General features: G+C 52.2%; 2 protein-coding genes across 23 annotated transcripts in view; one reads left to right on the top strand and one right to left on the bottom strand.

The window, feature by feature from the left end:
- Positions 1-11,266, top strand: part of Fgfr1 (fibroblast growth factor receptor 1) — a 48,263-nt gene extending 36,997 nt beyond the window's left edge. For 7 of the 10 annotated variants that reach the window (XM_063239830.1, XM_063239829.1, XM_063239827.1 and 4 more), the window contains 13 exons: positions 896-1,019; positions 1,989-2,179; positions 4,250-4,394; positions 6,135-6,338; positions 7,045-7,189; positions 7,405-7,526; positions 7,831-7,941; positions 8,327-8,517; positions 9,388-9,510; positions 9,667-9,737; positions 9,906-10,043; positions 10,130-10,235; positions 10,319-11,266. In XM_063239830.1, the coding sequence (XP_063095900.1) occupies positions 896-1,019; positions 1,989-2,179; positions 4,250-4,394; positions 6,135-6,338; positions 7,045-7,189; positions 7,405-7,526; positions 7,831-7,941; positions 8,327-8,517; positions 9,388-9,510; positions 9,667-9,737; positions 9,906-10,043; positions 10,130-10,235; positions 10,319-10,495 (1,848 nt within the window). In that variant the 3' untranslated portion in view covers positions 10,496-11,266. Of the gene's footprint in view, positions 1-895; positions 1,020-1,988; positions 2,180-4,249; positions 4,395-6,134; positions 6,339-7,043; positions 7,190-7,404; positions 7,527-7,830; positions 7,942-8,326; positions 8,518-9,387; positions 9,511-9,666; positions 9,738-9,905; positions 10,044-10,129; positions 10,236-10,318 lie in introns of all 10 variants that reach the window. The other 3 variants (XM_023561981.2, XM_023561980.2, XM_023561986.2) reach the window with 1 other exon arrangement.
- Positions 11,110-17,898, bottom strand: part of Letm2 (leucine zipper and EF-hand containing transmembrane protein 2) — a 28,566-nt gene continuing 21,777 nt past the window's right edge. For 10 of the 13 annotated variants that reach the window (XM_063239841.1, XM_063239842.1, XM_063239845.1 and 7 more), the window contains one exon: positions 11,110-16,064. In XM_063239841.1, the coding sequence (XP_063095911.1) occupies positions 15,996-16,064 (69 nt within the window). In that variant the 3' untranslated portion in view covers positions 11,110-15,995. The remainder of the gene's footprint in view (positions 16,065-17,898) is intronic. The other 3 variants (XR_010044441.1, XR_010044440.1, XM_063239836.1) reach the window with 3 other exon arrangements.

Here is a 17,898-nt window from a genome sequence, read left to right as displayed (position 1 = left end):
TTGAACTCACTATGTAGCCAAGGTTGGCCTCAAACTTAGAGCAATCCTCCTGCTTCAGCCTCCTGAGTACTATGATTAGAGACATGTGCCACCATGCCTAGCTTCTTTTCTTGTTATTTTTATATAAGCAAAACAGGAAATCTGAAATAATAGAGAAATGTGGTTTGGTTTGTTTTGTTTATGGCGGTGGGGACTGAACCCAGGGCCTCACAATTTTAACAAATGTTCTAATGATGAGCTGTAGTCTTTTTCTTTCTTTCTTTTTTTTTTATAATTTTGAGAACAGGATCTAAGCTGGCTTAGAATCTTTGATCGTCCTGCCTCAGCTTTCTGAATAGCTGGGATTATAGGTATGCACCACCAGGGCCAACCACTAAAAAAAGTTTTAAGTTCATTCATCAAACTTGTACTGTATGCGAGTCACTGCACCTCAACTTTCCAGGGTGAGAAATCAGAAGCCAAGTGTGGCAGCACCCGCCTTTAATCCCAGCACCGAGGGGCCTTGTGCTGAGGGAGAACCCAGTCTGTGCCGTTCAGTGACTTAACCAGACCCTGACTCAGGGAGGGCGGGCAGGGAAGTTCTCAGTGTGGAGGCCCCGGGTTCACCTCGGTACCACAGGAAAAGAACAAACTAAGGCAGCAAATGGGAGCGATCGTGTGAAGCAGCCTTGGCCAGCACGCGGCGGAGCTGATGAGGGAGGTGAGACCAGGTCTGCTCAGAGATTAGGCTACCGCGGGCGTGGGGAACGCTGGTGTTGAGACCAGAACTCGGGGCAGCCGGGGTTAGCCACTGAGGAGAAACGCTGCGAGCACAGCGGGCCCGCTCAGCGCTGCCCAGCGTCCCGCCTGCAGTCCCCTCCAGACTCCACCAGAGCCCAGGTGTGTGTCCCCACAGGTCCGCTATGCCACCTGGAGCATCATCATGGACTCCGTGGTGCCCTCTGACAAGGGCAACTACACCTGCATCGTGGAGAATGAGTATGGAAGCATCAACCACACCTACCAGCTGGACGTTGTGGGTAAGAAGCCGAGAGCGGGAGCGCGTGGGGCAGGGAGGGTCGCACTTGGCACTCACTAGGTGTGCTACCCAGAGCAGGTTGCTTCCCATCCCAGGCCTCACTTTTGTCTTTTTTGTTTGTTTTTTGGCATAGAGAATTGAACTCGGGACCTTGCGCTTTCCAGCAGGTGCTGTACCACTGAGCTCAATCCCTGGTCCTTGTTTTAAATCTGTAAACTAGTGAGGAGGGCCAGGCAGGAGGCTGTTTCAAAACTGTGCGTCATTGTGAAGTAGAGGGTGCCACTGCTGGTCTTTCTCAAGAGCCAGCTGCTACAGATGCTCAGAGACCAGTGCTTGCCCAGGGCCAGCAACGTTCCGGGCTCTTGTAGTGGCTCCCTGTGCTTCCTGTTCCATCCCTCGTCAGACCGGCTAGGTGACTAAAGAGCTCATGCACAGGGCCTCAGGGAAGCCATGAACCCAGGTCCACACTGCAGGATACTGCAGAGAGCATGCAGGCTGTCGCCACACCTGCCCCTGCTGCAGGTCCTGTGTCACAGCGTCCCGAGACCTGCAGCATGGTCACTCAGGCAGTGCCGCCTCACCTTGGAGGAAAGGTAGCGTCTGAGGTCTGTGACCCTGTACCTCTCACAGTCTCCTGGGTGACACAGTGTCACCGCTTCTGGCCTATGCTCAGTGGCAGCTGCAGTTTAAGCAGCTGATTTTAGGTGAGAAGTAGGCTAGGCCAAGGGCTACAGATGGGACTGAGCTGTGGGCTCTCCATCAGCAAGACTCGCACTGGCAAGTGGACACACTCACTCCCTCAGACAGGAAGCTGCCAGTGGCCCAAGACTGGCATCCTGCAGGTTACCAGGGCCACAGCAGGAGTGGTGCTAAGGGCGTCATCTCTTTATAGTGACGTCCTCTGTCGGCATCCCCACCAGAACCTGCTCAGCCAAGGTCTGATGAGCCTGTTTTCTCCCTGCTTCTGCAGAGCGGTCCCCTCACAGGCCTATCTTGCAGGCAGGGTTGCCTGCCAACAAGACAGTGGCCCTGGGCAGCAATGTGGAGTTCATGTGTAAAGTGTACAGTGACCCCCAGCCCCACATCCAGTGGCTGAAACACATCGAGGTGAACGGAAGTAAGATCGGTCCGGACAACCTGCCTTACGTGCAGATCTTGAAGGTAATCTTGACCCCAGTCTGAAAGGGCCAGTGTGCTGGGAAGGAGACTGGGACCTTCTTGGGGCTCAGGTTCCTGCGGTCAGGTGCACAGACTGGGATTGGGACTCAGCCCTCGCCCATCAGGTCCTGCTTCATCGGAGCGGGATCTAGCAGGCGAGCTGGGAGTAGACGGATGGCTCAGGAGTGGCCTCGTTGGTTCCCCAGGCATTTTGGCACACTCTAGCTAGGACTTTGGGTCAGCGGCTCAAGGCCAGCGTTTGGACACATGGTTACTCACTGTCCGGGACCAACGGGTCTCCAGCCAGCAAGGAAGCCCATCTCAGCCCCTCATTTTCCAAGTGAGGACCTTTTGGCACCTGGAATAATTGATAAGGAACACAGGTTGAGGAGGTTGGGAAAGCAGGTGCCACGTATAAATCCTAAGCAGCAGAGGAATAATGGCATTGTCTTCCTTTTTCCCATCGCTTCCGGCTCTCATTGTCCCTGGCCCTTGAACACCCCATTAATCCAGGGAAGGTAGCTGCTGAGAGTCCGCAGTGGATCTCGCAACAGGAAGTTACCAGAAGCTGGGAAAGTGGTTAGCCTCCTTGTCCCAGAGCCAGACTTCATCCTCCCCTGGCTTAGCTGTCCCAAAGATTTACTGGCTGTCCCTTCTCTTTGCCACTGGTGCGGAAACTGCTGTGCAGAAAGAGAGCCATGACCCTGGGCCTTGGCCTCAGTCAATCTCCAGGCCTAGTCCTTGCCCTGGACTGCAGGAGTGGGTGGAATATAAACAGAGAGTTTGCTTTGGGGCAGCGATTTCTTTTTTCTTCCTTCCTTCCTTTCTTTCTCTCTTTCTTTCTACTTATTTATTTATTTATTTTTGTCTTTTTGAGACAGGGTCTCGCTATGCAGTTCAGGCTGGTCTTGAGCTCACTTTGTAGCCCAGGCTGCCCTTGAACTCGCAACGATCCTCCTGCCTCAGCCTCCCGAGTGCTGGGATTACAGGTGTGTGCCCCCATGCCTGACAGTGATTTCTTTCTTTCTTTTTTATTATTTCAAACAAATGTTCTGGACTTTGGAAACCAACTTGTTTTGTCCTGCTCCAAAGGGAAGACAACATATCTTGGTGTCCATGGGCCCACCTGCAGGTCACACAAGAGCAGAAAGTGGCTGCCTCTGTGTCCACCCCACTGACTGGCCTGTCGTTGGTTTGTTCCAGCATTCGGGGATTAATAGCTCGGATGCGGAGGTGCTGACCCTGTTCAATGTGACAGAGGCCCAGAGCGGGGAGTATGTGTGTAAGGTTTCCAATTATATTGGTGAAGCTAACCAGTCTGCGTGGCTCACTGTCACCAGACCTGTGGCGAAAGGTAATGGCAACATGGATGGGCCCCTGTGCTGGGAACTTGACTTGGGCCCACGCGGCAGGGGCAGGCGGGGAACCGCACCACCGCCCAATGATCCTCCTGCGTGTTTTGTGCCCGAGCCATGGAAAAATCCCTGGCCTGGGAGGCTGGTTTGGTTCGGCTCTGTGTTGGTGTCTGCCAGTTCCCTCTGTGCCTCCTGTGTGTCCCCCAGCTTGTGTGTGCGTGCTGGGTGCTAGGCTCCAGCCGGCTGCATCAATGAGATGCAGCCTGAGTGGTGGATGAGAAAAGGGACTGGATGGATGTTCCCTCTGAGGCCAGGTGCTGCCGGCCGTGAAAGAGAAAGACAGGCAGACACAGACAGGCTGCAGCTTCCACCCTTCCCTCTTGTGTGTGCCCTCTGCAACCAAACAGCCCCCGCCGCCAGGCCTTATTTCTCCATGCCGCCCGCCAAGCATGCTTGGGTGGACAGGGATGGCAGTGGTGAAGGGTCGTAACCGCCTGGACGCCTCGGGGCCGCCGGATTCCGCCCAGGGCCTCCTGTCTTCCTCTAACAGGTCTCGCTGCCTTGCTGGTTTTGTTTGTGCCCTTTCGCAAAGGAGACGCTGGGGAGGATTCGTCCTCTGATTTCCTGTCCCCTGCTCTCACTCCGTCCGTGCCTTTCTCTGTGCTGTGGTGTTCTCATGTCCTGTGCTTGTCCATTTTGCTCCCATTGTCTCTTCTAGACTGCTGGAGTTAATACCACCGACAAGGAGATGGAAGTGCTCCACTTAAGGAATGTCTCCTTTGAGGACGCGGGGGAGTATACGTGCTTGGCGGGTAACTCTATCGGACTCTCTCATCACTCTGCATGGTTGACCGTTCTGGAAGGTACACACTGCACTTCTCCTCCTCTCGATGTCCTGCCCTCACCATGGGCACGGGGGGAACATGCATCGCGGGGCCGGGGGAGAGCACCCAGAAGAGGCGGGCAGAGGGATGATGTGCCCCTCTCCATCCGACCCAAGGGCTGGGACCTGGGTTTGTAGGAATGCAGAGGCATGTCTGGCTCTCCCTTGGCCAATGCAATGCATGCACTGGGTCCAGGTTTACCTTGCAGTTGGTCTCCTCCAGGCCAGGCTCCACCCGTCCTCAGGTCCCGTCCTCAGGTCCGGCAGCTGTCGCACCTATTCAGCACCAAGGGTCTGGATTACCTGACCCTTTCTGGCTTGTCCCAAGAGCCGCATACTCCTGCCAGCCTGGAATGCAGGCACTTGACCTGAGAGCAGCCCTACAGTCCTTTGTCACAGCCTAAGACAGCCATAGGAAGATGGAGGGTGCCAGTTTACTTGTGGGCAACCATACCCCTCCTGCCACAAGTAGGGCAGAGTCTGGTGCTGGCCAGGCCAGGAGGAGCCCACAGCCTGCGCAGGTGTTGGGTTAGTGCCCGCAGGGTGGCGCTGGTGGAGGCGGTGTCTTGAGTATCCTGCATGTGGTGCAGTGCTGTTCTCTCCTGTGGCTTCGGGCACTGCCCTCTTCCTCCTCTGCCTCCAGCTGCTCTCCTGCTGCCCCGGCAGTCTCTCTGCTTATGGCAGAGAAGCGTTTTGTTATTGTTGTTCCTGTCCCCTGTTTGTCCTGTCTGTACCCTCAGTGAGTCTTTGTTTCTTATTAATATCAGGAAAGGAAAAAGTAGAACACTTTTCCCATTCTCAGCTCTGCGGTCTCTTTGTCAAGCCTGCACCCCTGGGAGGGTCCAGGTGTCGTGTTCGGAGAGGAGGGCTGGCCAAATAGGGGCCTGGTGCACCCTGAAAGCTGGTGCTGCCTTCTCCCGTTAGAGGGAAAGGGAGGCGTGCAAATTCCACACCGAAGGTTGGGGAAGATGGAAATGATGCTCCTCCACACAGCTCTGGTTTTCTTACGTTTTAAGAATCCTTTAGGGCCTATACAATACTTTAAATGTGACAAAAGAACATTGTTAATCTTGGGCAGTCCAAATATCTTTGGAAATTAAGTCACTTTGCCTGCAGTACACGTCTGACCAGCAGAGGTGACACAGACAAGAGAGGGGATATTTCATCAGGTTGCAGATTGGTTGCTCTCCCTTCCCCTGTCCTCACCCTGAGGGTACTGTGCACCAGGCAGTGCCCCCTAGTAATACCTTATCTGTCCCCGTGCCATAAGTGTGTACCACAGGGATGAGAAGGGGTTACTTCTTCTGTGGAGGCTGAGAAAGGTGTCCTCTCAGGAGGGGTACAGTCCTAGTGGTGTCCCAGTAGCAGGTTACTGAATGAATGATGGTGCATCTTGCATGGCAAGACAGTCCAGTCCAGGGATGGTGAACCTTTTGGAGCTCTCAGTGATAACAAACAGCCTGCTGTGGCACACATGCCATGTATGTTCAGCATCACTGGAGTCTATCTTTCTGTGGGCTTCGAGTCATTCAAGGAATCCCCAGAGGTCACAACACATCTGATCTCTGAGCCAGGATCTGGCCCTTGCCAGGCCCTTGCTTGGGCCTTCTCCCTGAAAGCCCCCAGGGCAGAGGAGATGAGTGCTGTGTTTCTTACGGAATTGGGGCCCTTGTGGACATAGTGCCCAGGACCTGCTAACAGCCTGTTAACACTGACCCAGCCCTGGAGGAGAGACCAGCAGTGATGACCTCGCCCTTCTACCTGGAGATCATCATCTACTGCACAGGGGCCTTCCTCATCTCCTGCATGGTGGGCGCAGTCATCGTCTACAAGATGAAGAGCGGCACCAAGAAGAGTGACTTCCACAGCCAGATGGCCGTACACAAGCTGGCCAAGAGCATCCCTCTGCGCAGACAGGTAACAGAAAGTAGATGGGGGATTTGCACGCCTGCTGAGCCAGCCTCCGGGAGCTTCCCGGGGGCCTCCCACCCCACACTCCACGCTGTCCACAGTCAGCTTCGGGCTTCGCTCTCTGAGCTCTGCGGCAGGCACAGGGGACACCCTAGCAAGTGGGCGCCTCTGGTCCGGCCAGTGAATTGCCCTCACCGTGCCCTTGATGCAAGGCCCCACTCACTCAGCAGAGGGTTGAGAGAAGTGCTGGCAAGACTGAGTATGGAGCAGTCCTTCATTTGGACCAGCAGAGGTGCCCAGGAGCAGGACAGAAAAGAGGACGCGCGTCAGTGCCAAGTGCTTTCCTTCCTGGGGAGGGGAGTGTGAAGGGGTGAACATCACGCAGAGCACACTGCCAACTCTGGCAGGTGCGGGAGTGGCCAGGAGCCTATAATCCAAAGCAGGGTTTTCACAAAGAGTCAGGACAGAAATAGGGCTGCTGGCGCGATGATAGTTACAAAGCGTGGGGCAGGAATCAGTATAAAGCCCGGAAAGGCTGGCTAGTAGTGGGGATCAAAGCCAGAACTTGGTTCTTCTGGCCTGTGCCACTCTGCCTGGGGAAGGCAAGTCAGTTACACCTCTGCTGAGGTGAAGAGCTCCTTGGGGACTCCAAGCAGTCGACCACCCTTATCCCAATGCGTGCCTCGATAGAAGGGTGACCCCACTCTTCCCCCTGCAGGTGTCCGCTGACTCCAGTGCATCCATGAACTCTGGGGTTCTTCTGGTCCGGCCCTCACGTCTCTCCTCCAGCGGGACCCCAATGCTAGCTGGGGTCTCTGAATATGAGCTTCCTGAAGACCCCCGATGGGAGCTGCCGCGGGACAGGTACCTGTCTAGTGCCCAGCTTTCTGAGGCTCCCCCTAGGCAGTTCTGACGGTGGGAGTTGTGTGTACTGCTGCTTTGGACGGTGCATGAGGTTCCTTCAGAAATTCTGTCTGCTTTCTGCTCTCAGTTCTGCAAAATATAAAGAGGTGGCAGTAGGGTCCTGTGCAAGTGTCTTTACCAGCTCCAACTTACACCTTTCTCTGTTTCCCCCCAAGACTGGTCTTAGGCAAACCCCTGGGAGAGGGCTGCTTTGGGCAGGTAGTGTTGGCGGAAGCCATTGGGCTGGACAAGGACAAACCCAACCGCGTGACCAAAGTGGCTGTGAAGATGTTGAAGTGTAAGTGATACCCCCGCCTTGCCCACAGCCCTTCCCTTTCTGCACACTCTGGGCGTGGGAGGCTACAGTCATACCTTGGCCCCAGCATCCCCTGGCTGGGCTCCAGTGCTCCCCTCTAGACTCATGAGCTCTTACTCCCTCCCACATGCAGCAGTAGCTCCCAGTGAAGGAAGGGAAAACAGAGCAGAGGGTAGCAAGAGCTAGAGAAGGGGCTCCTCACACACACCCTGCCCTTGTGTGGCTGTCCCCCACCCCACCCCCTTCTCAGTACCCACGCTCACCCCTTTGTGGTTTGCATGCAAAGCTGATGCAACAGAGAAAGACCTGTCAGACCTGATCTCTGAGATGGAGATGATGAAGATGATTGGAAAGCACAAAAACATCATCAACCTGCTGGGGGCCTGCACGCAGGACGGTAGGTACCTACTGGGCAGATCCAGCCCTGGGTAGCGTTAACGGGGAAAGAGGGATTGGGAAGAGGGGCCGGTTTCACAGTGGCAGGTGCTCCCGAGGTCTGGGCTAATCTGAGAATGCAGGCACCGAGACTCGTAGGCAGTGCGGGATGTGAACAAGGATGGTAGCCTGTTCTCAGGCTCTCGTTGTCAAATTGGTCTGGGGACTTTCAGGAAAGAATTTATCTGACTCTCTGTGATGGCAGAAGACTCCCTGCCCTGCTGTGGAGCGGGAGAGAGGAAGGAGCAGCCCCAGGCTTGTGTGGGTGGGGTGACACCAGAGGGCCACAGGTTCCCTCCAAGGGAAACCACGCTTGCTCACCTGCTGCCCTTTCCTCCCTGGTCCAGGTCCCCTGTATGTCATCGTGGAGTATGCCTCTAAGGGCAACCTGCGGGAGTACCTGCAGGCCCGGCGCCCCCCGGGGCTAGAATACTGTTACAACCCCAGCCACAATCCAGAGGAGCAGCTGTCCTCTAAGGACCTGGTGTCCTGTGCCTACCAGGTGGCCCGGGGCATGGAGTATCTCGCCTCCAAGAAGGTATGGGACCGGAGCCTCCCAGTGTGAAGTCAGGGTGGGACTGAGCTCCCAGTACCTCCACTAGGATTTTCCATCCTCCAGGAGCTGCAGCTGTATCGAGCACCAGCCCCATGGGTTGTCTATCTTAAGCTCTCAGGGACCCCAGGCAGGAGAGCTGGTGTAGCCTAGAGGCAGTGGCCTTGGGGATCAGACTGAATTCTCTTCTTATCTGTATTCTACCACTTTGCATGACCTGGGATAACTTCATTTCTTCAAATACAAAGTAAGAATTGGTGGGGCTGGGGATTTAGCTCAGCGGCATAAGCGCCTGCCTTGCAAGCAGGCAGTCGTGAGTTCGATCCCGGGTACCAATTTAAAAAAAGGAAAAAGACAAAAAAAAAAAAGAATTGGTGTGGGGGAGGATTTAGCTCAGCAGCATAAGCGCTCTGCAAGGTCATGAGTTTGATCCCCGGTACCAAAAAAAAAAAAAAAAAGACTTGGTAAGGGGGTGAGAGGAGTGCATCTGTGTGAGTGATAAGCATAGCTCCTGGTGCTCAGGCGCAGCGGCTTTGCCTGAGCCCCTTCTCAGTGTGGTCGAGACTGAACATGTACCTGGTAGGTCAGCTATTTGGTGAAAATCCAAAAGCGTGGAGCTGGAGAACCAGAAAAAGTGGCCTGTAAAGAGGCCAGCAGCCCAGAGCTGCAGGTGCCCAGAGCTGCAGGTGCCCAGAGCTGCAGGTGCCCAGAGCAGAGAGGAGAAACTGTGAGGGGTGTCCAGGCCGTGGCCACAGTGGGGAGTCAGTGGTCAGTGCCTCCACCCTGGGCTGTAGAACACGTGGGTTGGGAGGCGCATTGATGTTCGGTTCAGGGCCAGAACCCTCTCCTCTGCAGTGCATCCACCGAGACCTGGCCGCCAGGAACGTCCTGGTGACGGAGGACAATGTGATGAAGATCGCAGACTTCGGCCTGGCTCGGGACATTCATCACATCGACTACTACAAGAAGACAACCAATGTATGTGCCCGGCCACATCCCCTGCCCCACTATAGATAGCCCAGCTGGCTGGTTCTCTGGGTGGGAGGGTGGGATAAAGATGCATGTACATCCCCCACACCCACCCTGTCCAGCCTGTGCCCTCCTTGTCCCCTCACACCTCCGTGCTGCTCACAGGGCCGGCTGCCCGTGAAGTGGATGGCACCTGAGGCGCTGTTTGACCGGATTTACACACACCAGAGTGACGTGTGAGTGGAAAGAGGGATCACTGAGGGTGTGCAGGAGAGGACTTCTGCAGGTCTCCTCCTCCTTCCATCATGGAGGGAGGAGCCCCAGGGAGGCTGAGGTGGGCAGGGTGACGGGACACTGGTGGCCGCACTGTGCCCTGAGATGTGTTTTCCTGTGCTGATCCGCAGATGGTCTTTTGGGGTCCTCCTGTGGGAAATCTTCACACTGGGTGGCTCCCCATATCCTGGGGTGCCTGTGGAGGAGCTTTTCAAGCTGCTGAAGGAGGGTCATCGGATGGACAAGCCCAGTAACTGCACCAATGAGCTGTAAGCCTGAGAAGCACCTGCGGCTACCCGCGCCAGGGTGGGGGGAGGGAGGCTTCCCGGCACCTCCACCGCTGTGCTCTGCGCAGGTACATGATGATGCGGGACTGCTGGCACGCTGTGCCCTCGCAGAGGCCCACCTTCAAGCAGCTGGTGGAAGACCTGGACCGCATTGTGGCCCTGACCTCTAACCAGGTAAGGACTGGGCCATCCTGAGTCTCCCTGGGGAACGCACGCTGAGCATGTCCATAGCCCCGCAATCCCTGTCCCTGTCGCAGGAGTACCTGGACCTGTCGATGCCCCTGGACCAGTACTCGCCCAGCTTCCCTGACACCCGCAGCTCCACCTGCTCCTCGGGGGAGGATTCAGTCTTCTCACATGAGCCACTCCCCGAGGAACCCTGTCTGCCCCGCCCCTCGGCCCAACTTGCCAATGGCGGACTCAAGAGGCGCTGACCTCGCCTGTCCCTCCCCAGGCCACTGCCACTGCCCCACCTGCTGCAGGAGCCCCGAGGCCTGACCAGGCCTGCTCCCTCCCCCACCCCCCGGGTTCCCCACTTCCCCACTTGCTCTCTGCCTGCCGGTGAGAGAGGAGCGAAGAGGTGCCCGGCCGGCCGATTCCTTCCTGAATATGGACCAGGCCTGGCTGCCCCTGCCCTGGAGGGTCAGGGTGGAGCCAGGTGGAGCTGGGGAGATCCCTGAGATCTGGGTACTGGGTCTGTGCCGTGGCTGGCAGCCCCTTGCATCCTGGTGGCAGGTGCCTTGTCCTCAGGGCTACTAGAGTAGGAGGCCACCACTTCAGGCCTCAGAAGGTAAACGCTGCTCCAAGTAGACGGTGCCAGGGGCTTATTAATTCCCATACTAATTTGCTTTGCTGACCAAATACCTGGTACCAGAGGATGGCGAGGTGGCCAGGGCCCAGCCCTGAACCGGGGCTTTGTACATAGCTATGAAGAAACACAAAGTGTATAAATCTGAGTATATATTTACATGTCTTTTTAAAAGGGTCATTACCAGAGATTTACCCATTGGGTAAGATGCTCCTGGTGGCTTGGAGGCATCAGTTGCTATATATTAAAAACAAAGAAAAAAGGAAAAAAAAAAAAAAAGGAAAATGTTTTTAAAAAGGTCATATATTTTTTGCTACTTTTGCTGTTTTATTTTTTTAAATTATGTTCTAAACCTATTTTCAGTTTAGGTCCCTCAATAAAAATTGCTGCTGCTTCATTTTTATCCAGGCTGTATGAAAAGGGAGCAGGTGTCCCCTGGAGAGAAGGGAGGCTAAGGCCCTCGGGCTGTCTGTCCGTCAGACCTGCACATTCCCCAAAGTGTTCTTGTCATCTCGTCTCCTAAGTCGTATACCCTGACCTCCTCCTATCTCTGAAGCTTTTGGGAAGACAGGAAAAGACAACTTTCCAGTGGTGGGCAGAAACCTCCTGTCTGTGCCCCACAGTGCCAGGCAGAGAGCCAGGGCCCAGCCACCCATGCCCACAGACTGTCCCTCGGGATGCCGGTGGGTGGGCCACGGAGGGAGGGACCCTGGGGTCAAGCAGGAAGGCCCACTTGAGGCCGAGAGGCCTGCCCTTTGCCTGCAGTTGAGGTATAGCCTGTGGCTAGGGACAGAAAATGTGTGTCCTGAGGCTAGCTCTGCACTCGGGCTGACTGCTTTTCTCCTCCAACCTGACTGTTGATTACCCTTCCTCAAAGCATTCCTCCTGCCTCTGCAGGACTGTCACAGATCTTCACTTCCTATGGACCCTCCTGTACAAACTCCACCCCGTAACTGGTTTTTTTCACTCCCCGGAAGCTTCTGCCACCTGCTGGTTGTCACTGTCCTCACCAGGTGGACTCTGGCTCCTCGGCACCTTATTGTTCAGCCTACTCAGCCTCTGTCCTCACAGTTTATTTTCTGCTGGACATAGACAGCGCCACATGCTTTTGTCTCTGTGGGAAGATGGGACTGCTGCTTTGCATTTCCCTTTCTGAGCTGCATGGTTTTGGGTAGCTGCAGTGATAACTATTATAAAATTCTCCTGCTTTTGTTTTCCTCCAAATGCACAACTGTCAACATATTAGGGCTTCTGTTTGTGTTTAAAGAAGATACACTTTGGTGAACATTGTGTTTAAAGAAGATACACTTTGGTGAACAGAGCCAGGAAATGAATTCATCTCTTAAAATCATTTGCTTTGAGATCGCACACAGTGTCTTTCCTTGTAAAACAGTGATAATTTTTGCCGTGGCCCTGCTTTGGTACATGTGAATGGTTGGAGGGTCTGCAAAGGAATTCATACGCATTCAAGAGAGGTGCTAGAGAAATACAAGCCACCGTTATTGTAACAGTGATGTCCTTGCTGTTACTACTCGAATCACCCACAAATTTCCCCGGAGACTGAGCTGGCTGTCAAATAAAAGATAGTAAAATTGACCTAAGAGAAAATGAAGTGGCTATTTTACTTAGATGACTAGGTAAGGTCTCTCGGGAAAAGGATTCCCGTTTACCTAATGAAGACCGTGTTGTCAAGGCACTGAATGTGCCTGGCTTCCTCAGGGTTAAGATTAGGTCCTGGGACCTCCACAGCATTAATCAATACTGTCTGTCCTAATTGCTCAGGGCTGGATATCATCAGTCCCTTGGTGCTCCTAATGTAATGTATCGATCTCAGGTAAGTAAGATTGAACATGAGATGCATCAAGAAATCTCATCTTATCCTTAATGAAGTCACACTGTTGCTATTAGCAAACGCTGGGTGGAGCCAGTGAGCTAAAATCTCCACGAGTCTGAATTCAATCTGCTTTGAACATCTGACCTCTTGAGTGCTGTACTAGTGAGTGGGAGGTCTTCGGTCTAGGTTCACACTAGGGAGCATTTGCTTTACTGGACACGCCCCCCCACACACACACACGCTGGGGTTGTATCCTGCCACTGAGCTACAGCCCCAATCCTTACCCCTAAGATTTTTAATGATTACACAACTAGACATGGGGTACTGGGCATGGTGCCATACGCCTATAGTTTAGCACTTGGGAGCTGAGGCAGGGTTGTTGGGAGTTAAGGCCAGGCTGGGTTAGGGAGGAAGACTCTTGTCTCAAAACTTGTTAAGTGTGTATCTGTCTGTCTGCCTCCCACAGCGCAGCAGAATTCTGTGTGAGACAGGCCAAGTGTAACATCACTGCAGTTTGCACTGGAGAATGCCTAACATCTGAGCCAGGGAGGTTATTAGCTGGGGGAGCCAAGGCATTTGCAGGAAAAGACAGGGTAAGCACAGGAAACAGAAAGCTTTGAAGCAGACCAGCTTGGCCTCCCATTCCTTCAGATGATGAGAGCCAGGAGGGGCAAGACCAGGCAGGGCCCAGATGTCAAGACCATCTGGGCCGGTCCCTTTTGGTTGGCGCTTTATAGTATTCAGAGCCTTCCAGCTCTGCCTCCCAGTGTGCCTTGGCACACAGATGTGGGTTCGTGGTCATGCTTGCCAGTCAGCCATCTCTCAACTCCAGAAGGGCCAGCGGTAGCTGCAGAGGCCTTGCAAGGGCTGTAGCTCATCACTGGTCATGGTAGCCAGCCTCAGCTTCAGAGGGGATATTTATTTACATAACTGGCATCTGAGGATGCTATAGATTGAGCTGTTTTTCCTCAAAGTTGATTACTAACCATTTACCAAAGCTCCATCAGCTGGGTTTCGGCGTGGGGTTAGAACTAGCAATCTTGGGGCTGGGGATTTAGCTCAGTGTCATAAGCGCCTGCCTTGCAAGCAGGCAGTCGTGAGTTCGATCCCTGGTACCGATAAAAACGAAAAAGACAAAAAAAAAAAAAAAAAAAAGAACTAGCAATCTTGGAAGCACCCAAAATTATGAGCACAAAGAAATATCCATTACTCTAGGGTCAGCAGTGTCAGAATGGTCAGAAGAGAAGAGTGGGGTCTCGATGTGCAAAAACAGATGAAGGCCAACTGCGGCCCCTCCGCCTAACCACTGCCCTTCTGCTCACAGTTAAGGCCAAGGAGAATTGCAGGACTGTTCAACAAGCAGCACGTGCAGCCAAGTTAACAAGCCAGTCCCTCACATTTAACACCTGAAATGTAGACTAACACCCATTATTTTAAAACTGGAATTTTATCATGAATCACCCGACTTGGCCAATAGCAGATGTGTGAAATGCTGTGTCTGCACGGTAGGGTAGTTCTGGGGCCAGCTGGGGCTTGTCCTCTAATGGAGAAGCTTAAGTGTATGAAGCACACAATCTTGCTGTGAAGTGCTGATGACATTTCTCATCTGGGTGGCTCCAGGCAGAGCAGATGTTGAGTTTTACTTTACCTCTTAGCAAGGGAAGAAAGCTCTTGGTTAGCCATCCTGTCCAGCGATTCCAGTGTGAGAACACTGATGGAAATACCCGAATGGAGGACATGTTCGTCGAGCACAGGGGATTCTATCTGACTTCACCACTCTATGACTAACAGTCCTCTTTGTGAAAGACAATCTGACCAGAAAAACCCACCCAGCACAAACAAATGGTTAAGCCTTAAGTCCTTAATTATGTTTCTGAGGGAAATGATGGCTAATGAAAGCCACATGTGCCAGGACAGTGGCCACCTCCCTGATTCCTGCAGCCTGCCGGGCCAGCTATACAGCAGCCAGGCCTTTGTGACTGCCCATTTGTGAGGCTTCCCACCTCCTCTAAGCTCCTTTCCTTTCTTCATTTCCAGGAAGAACCTTCCTGGGAAGTTCATCCATCCCACCTAGGCGCTATTTCCAGGGCACTGCCCCAACTGATGAGTGGTTCTGAGAAGGCTGGCCAAGTGCCGGTAGGATGGCTTTAGGAGCCTGCAAGTTCCAACTCAGGGTTCCACATCAGCAGCCGCAGGAGAATCTGGGGTACTGAGTGGATCCTATTATGCAATAACTGAAACCTGACTCAAAAACAACATGGTGGGGTGGGCTCTGCACAGGCTTTAGTGGAACGACAGTGCCATGGAGAAAACACTGCAATGGCCTTTCTTCCTCTAAGAGGCAGCAGACATCGCCCCGGAGGCTACCCGGCCTCAGGCTTGCCCCCAGGACTAACTGGCTGGCCCTCTGGCTGCAGGTAGTGTCCACAGGTGCCACTGCCGGTGTGGGCGGAGGCTGCCTTCAAGCACTGCCGTCCTTAGGCTCCCTTTGAACTTGCCTTGCTATTCGGGACGTCTTCTGGGTTCGGCCTGGAGGACTTGGGTATGAAACAAGAACTTCCGTGAGGCACTAGTCACAATCATCACGTCGGCTCTTCAGAGATGCCTTGTTTTTCAGTATCAGCTTGTTTGATTTGCCTTGGTGACACAAATGAATGCAAACAGCCCTCCATGTGCTGGGGTCACCATGTGCTTACCTCATCTGGGTGTCACGGACTCTTCCGCCAGCAGCACTGGCTGGCCATGGCCACGTCACAGTTCAGGGCTCCGGTGACCTGCCTACTGTTTACTCGTGTCATGCTTTCTGCCCTTGCCCCGGATTCCTTCACCCAGATGAGATAAGTAGACAGAAAAGTAACTTCTTATTTATGTGCTCTGCTCTTAATATTTAAATTGCTTTCCTGAGATCAGAAGCCTGTGTAAAGTATACAGCATAGGGAAGCTATTTCCATGTGGCGCATTAGAAAATAAGGATCTGCCTATATGCTAATTAGCTGTTAGATGTAACATGGTTAGGGCTGGTTCACCATTGCATTGGTTGGTAATTATTTTTTCCACTTTTGGATAACTGTACTAAGAAATGCAGTGGTTATAAGATGACTAAATTTCACCCAGCAACTTCCTGTTTGGTTGACGGGAAGAATTAATGTGCTGTTTTGCAATGCTGTAAGTCTAGTCTCACTGCCCTTGGAGACAACTCAAGGAAAAGGTCTTTTGTTTGTTTCTCAGACTTTTTTTTTTTTAAACTTTCTTTTTAGATATTTACCGCTTCTTTAGAAGAAGGGATGGGTAACTAGAGAGGTGTTGGTGGTGACTTTGGTGACGAGGATGGTACTGGTGGTGGCTGCAACAATTCTTCATCCTTAAACATCAGAACCGAGAGTTGGGTTACTGATTTAAAATAAAAGATACATAAGATCTACTTACGAAGGCTATCGGGAGCTTTTAGCTTCTTATTCTGGTACAAGGTTCAGAAGGCAAAATCTACAGCCTACTAACATGTAGCCAAATGTTGAACTTTTTTTCTTTTTCAGCACTGAAAATTGAACCCAGAGCCTCACACCTGCTAAATAAGGGCTCTGTTACTGAGCTATACCCTCAGCCCCAAATGTTTAACATGCATACGTAAATTTATATATTTTTAGCTTTTTGAGACAGGCTCGCACTGTGTAATCCAAACTGGCCTTGAACACACTATTTATACCAGGCTGGCCTCAAACTCAGCAATCCTCCTGCCTCAGCCTCCTGGGTACTAGGATTACAGGTGTGTGCCAGTGAATGTTTAACTTTTAAACAGTACAATATTCCTTACTTTCAGCTGGACATGGTGGCTCATGCCTATAATCCCAGCACTCTGGAAGCTGAGGCAGGAGGATCATTGCGAGTTCAAGACCAGCCTGGGCTACAAAGTGAGCTCAAGGCCAGCCTGAACTGCGTAGTGAGACCCTGTCTCAAAAAGACCAAAAAATATATATATATATATATATTCCTTACTTTCAATACTATTGTATTGAAGTTTGGTTTTCTTAATGTATTATAATTTACAGAAAAATTAACATATTATTATTTCAAACTTAAGTAGAAAGGAGCTGTCTAGCCTTCATTCCTGTCAGTTGAGGTGCAGAATCTACCATGTTCTCTTTAAATGTGGGGGAAGGAGGTGATCCCACAGGAATGTCTGTCTTTGAAGATGAGGGAGAGAAGCAGTCTGCCAAAGTGTAAGCTTTCTGCTCTTCCCAAAACTCCGAAGCTTCTTTACAGCAGACAGTGCCTTTCAGCACGATTTGCTTCCCACTAAATCCCTGACTTCCTCCTGACTGCACCCTTCATGAGTAACTTATGAAATATGTCCTCAAAATAGCAACTCAGAGTTACTTCTCTGTGAGTTCTGACCACTCTATAAAAATCACACTAATGTTTAAGATCTTGTGACTTGCCTGTTCTCAGTCTCAAAAGAAAAAGTTGCTATGTCTCACTCATTAGTTTCTAACAGCGCTGACATACCCAGTCAAAGTGGACACCCATCTGATACAGTACTGGGAAATCTGCTGACTGAAATGCTGGGTGGAGTTGGGGGTATAGTGGAGATATGGCCTGTGCATGCCCTGGGTATCCAGCACGAGGAACATGGAAGGAGGCAGTAGCACGGATGATAGATGAGATTAGGGAGCCATGGTAGGATAACTTGTTACCTAGTTGTAAGAATCACATTAATTGGGGCTGGGGGGGCTGGGGATTTAGCTCAGTGGCATAAGCACCTGCCTTGCAAGCAGGCGGTCATGAGTTCAATCCCCGGTACCAATAAAAATGAAAAAGACAAAAAAAAAAAAAAAAAAAAAAATGGGGCTGGGGATTTAGCTCAGTGGCACAAGTGCTTGCCTGGCAAGTGTGAGGTTGTAAGTTCAATCCCCAGTACCACCCCCCCCCCAAGCCACATTAATTAACTTTGAAAAAAATCACTGCTTTTTAGAAATAAGTTTGTGACTACTATAGGGAAAGGGACTGCGGTGGTGACAAATCTACAGCATGTGTGCCACAGTTTTGTCACTAAAAAGCTCTAAAAAAGCTCTGTCACTGGACTAGTATATTCAACTGAGTCTCAATTTTTTTTGTTTGTTTGTTTTTGTACTAGGTATCGAATTCAGGACCTCGAGCTTGCCAAGTAGGCACTGTGCTAGTGAGCTGTAATATCTCTG

This window comes from Cavia porcellus, unplaced genomic scaffold (genome assembly GCF_034190915.1).
Source record: "Cavia porcellus strain 051 isolate PalLab524CR breed Dunkin Hartley unplaced genomic scaffold, mCavPor4.1 scaffold_29, whole genome shotgun sequence".
In the NCBI taxonomy this organism is placed as follows: domain Eukaryota; kingdom Metazoa; phylum Chordata; class Mammalia; order Rodentia; family Caviidae; genus Cavia; species Cavia porcellus.
This window is presented reverse-complemented; position numbering and strand designations above follow the sequence as displayed.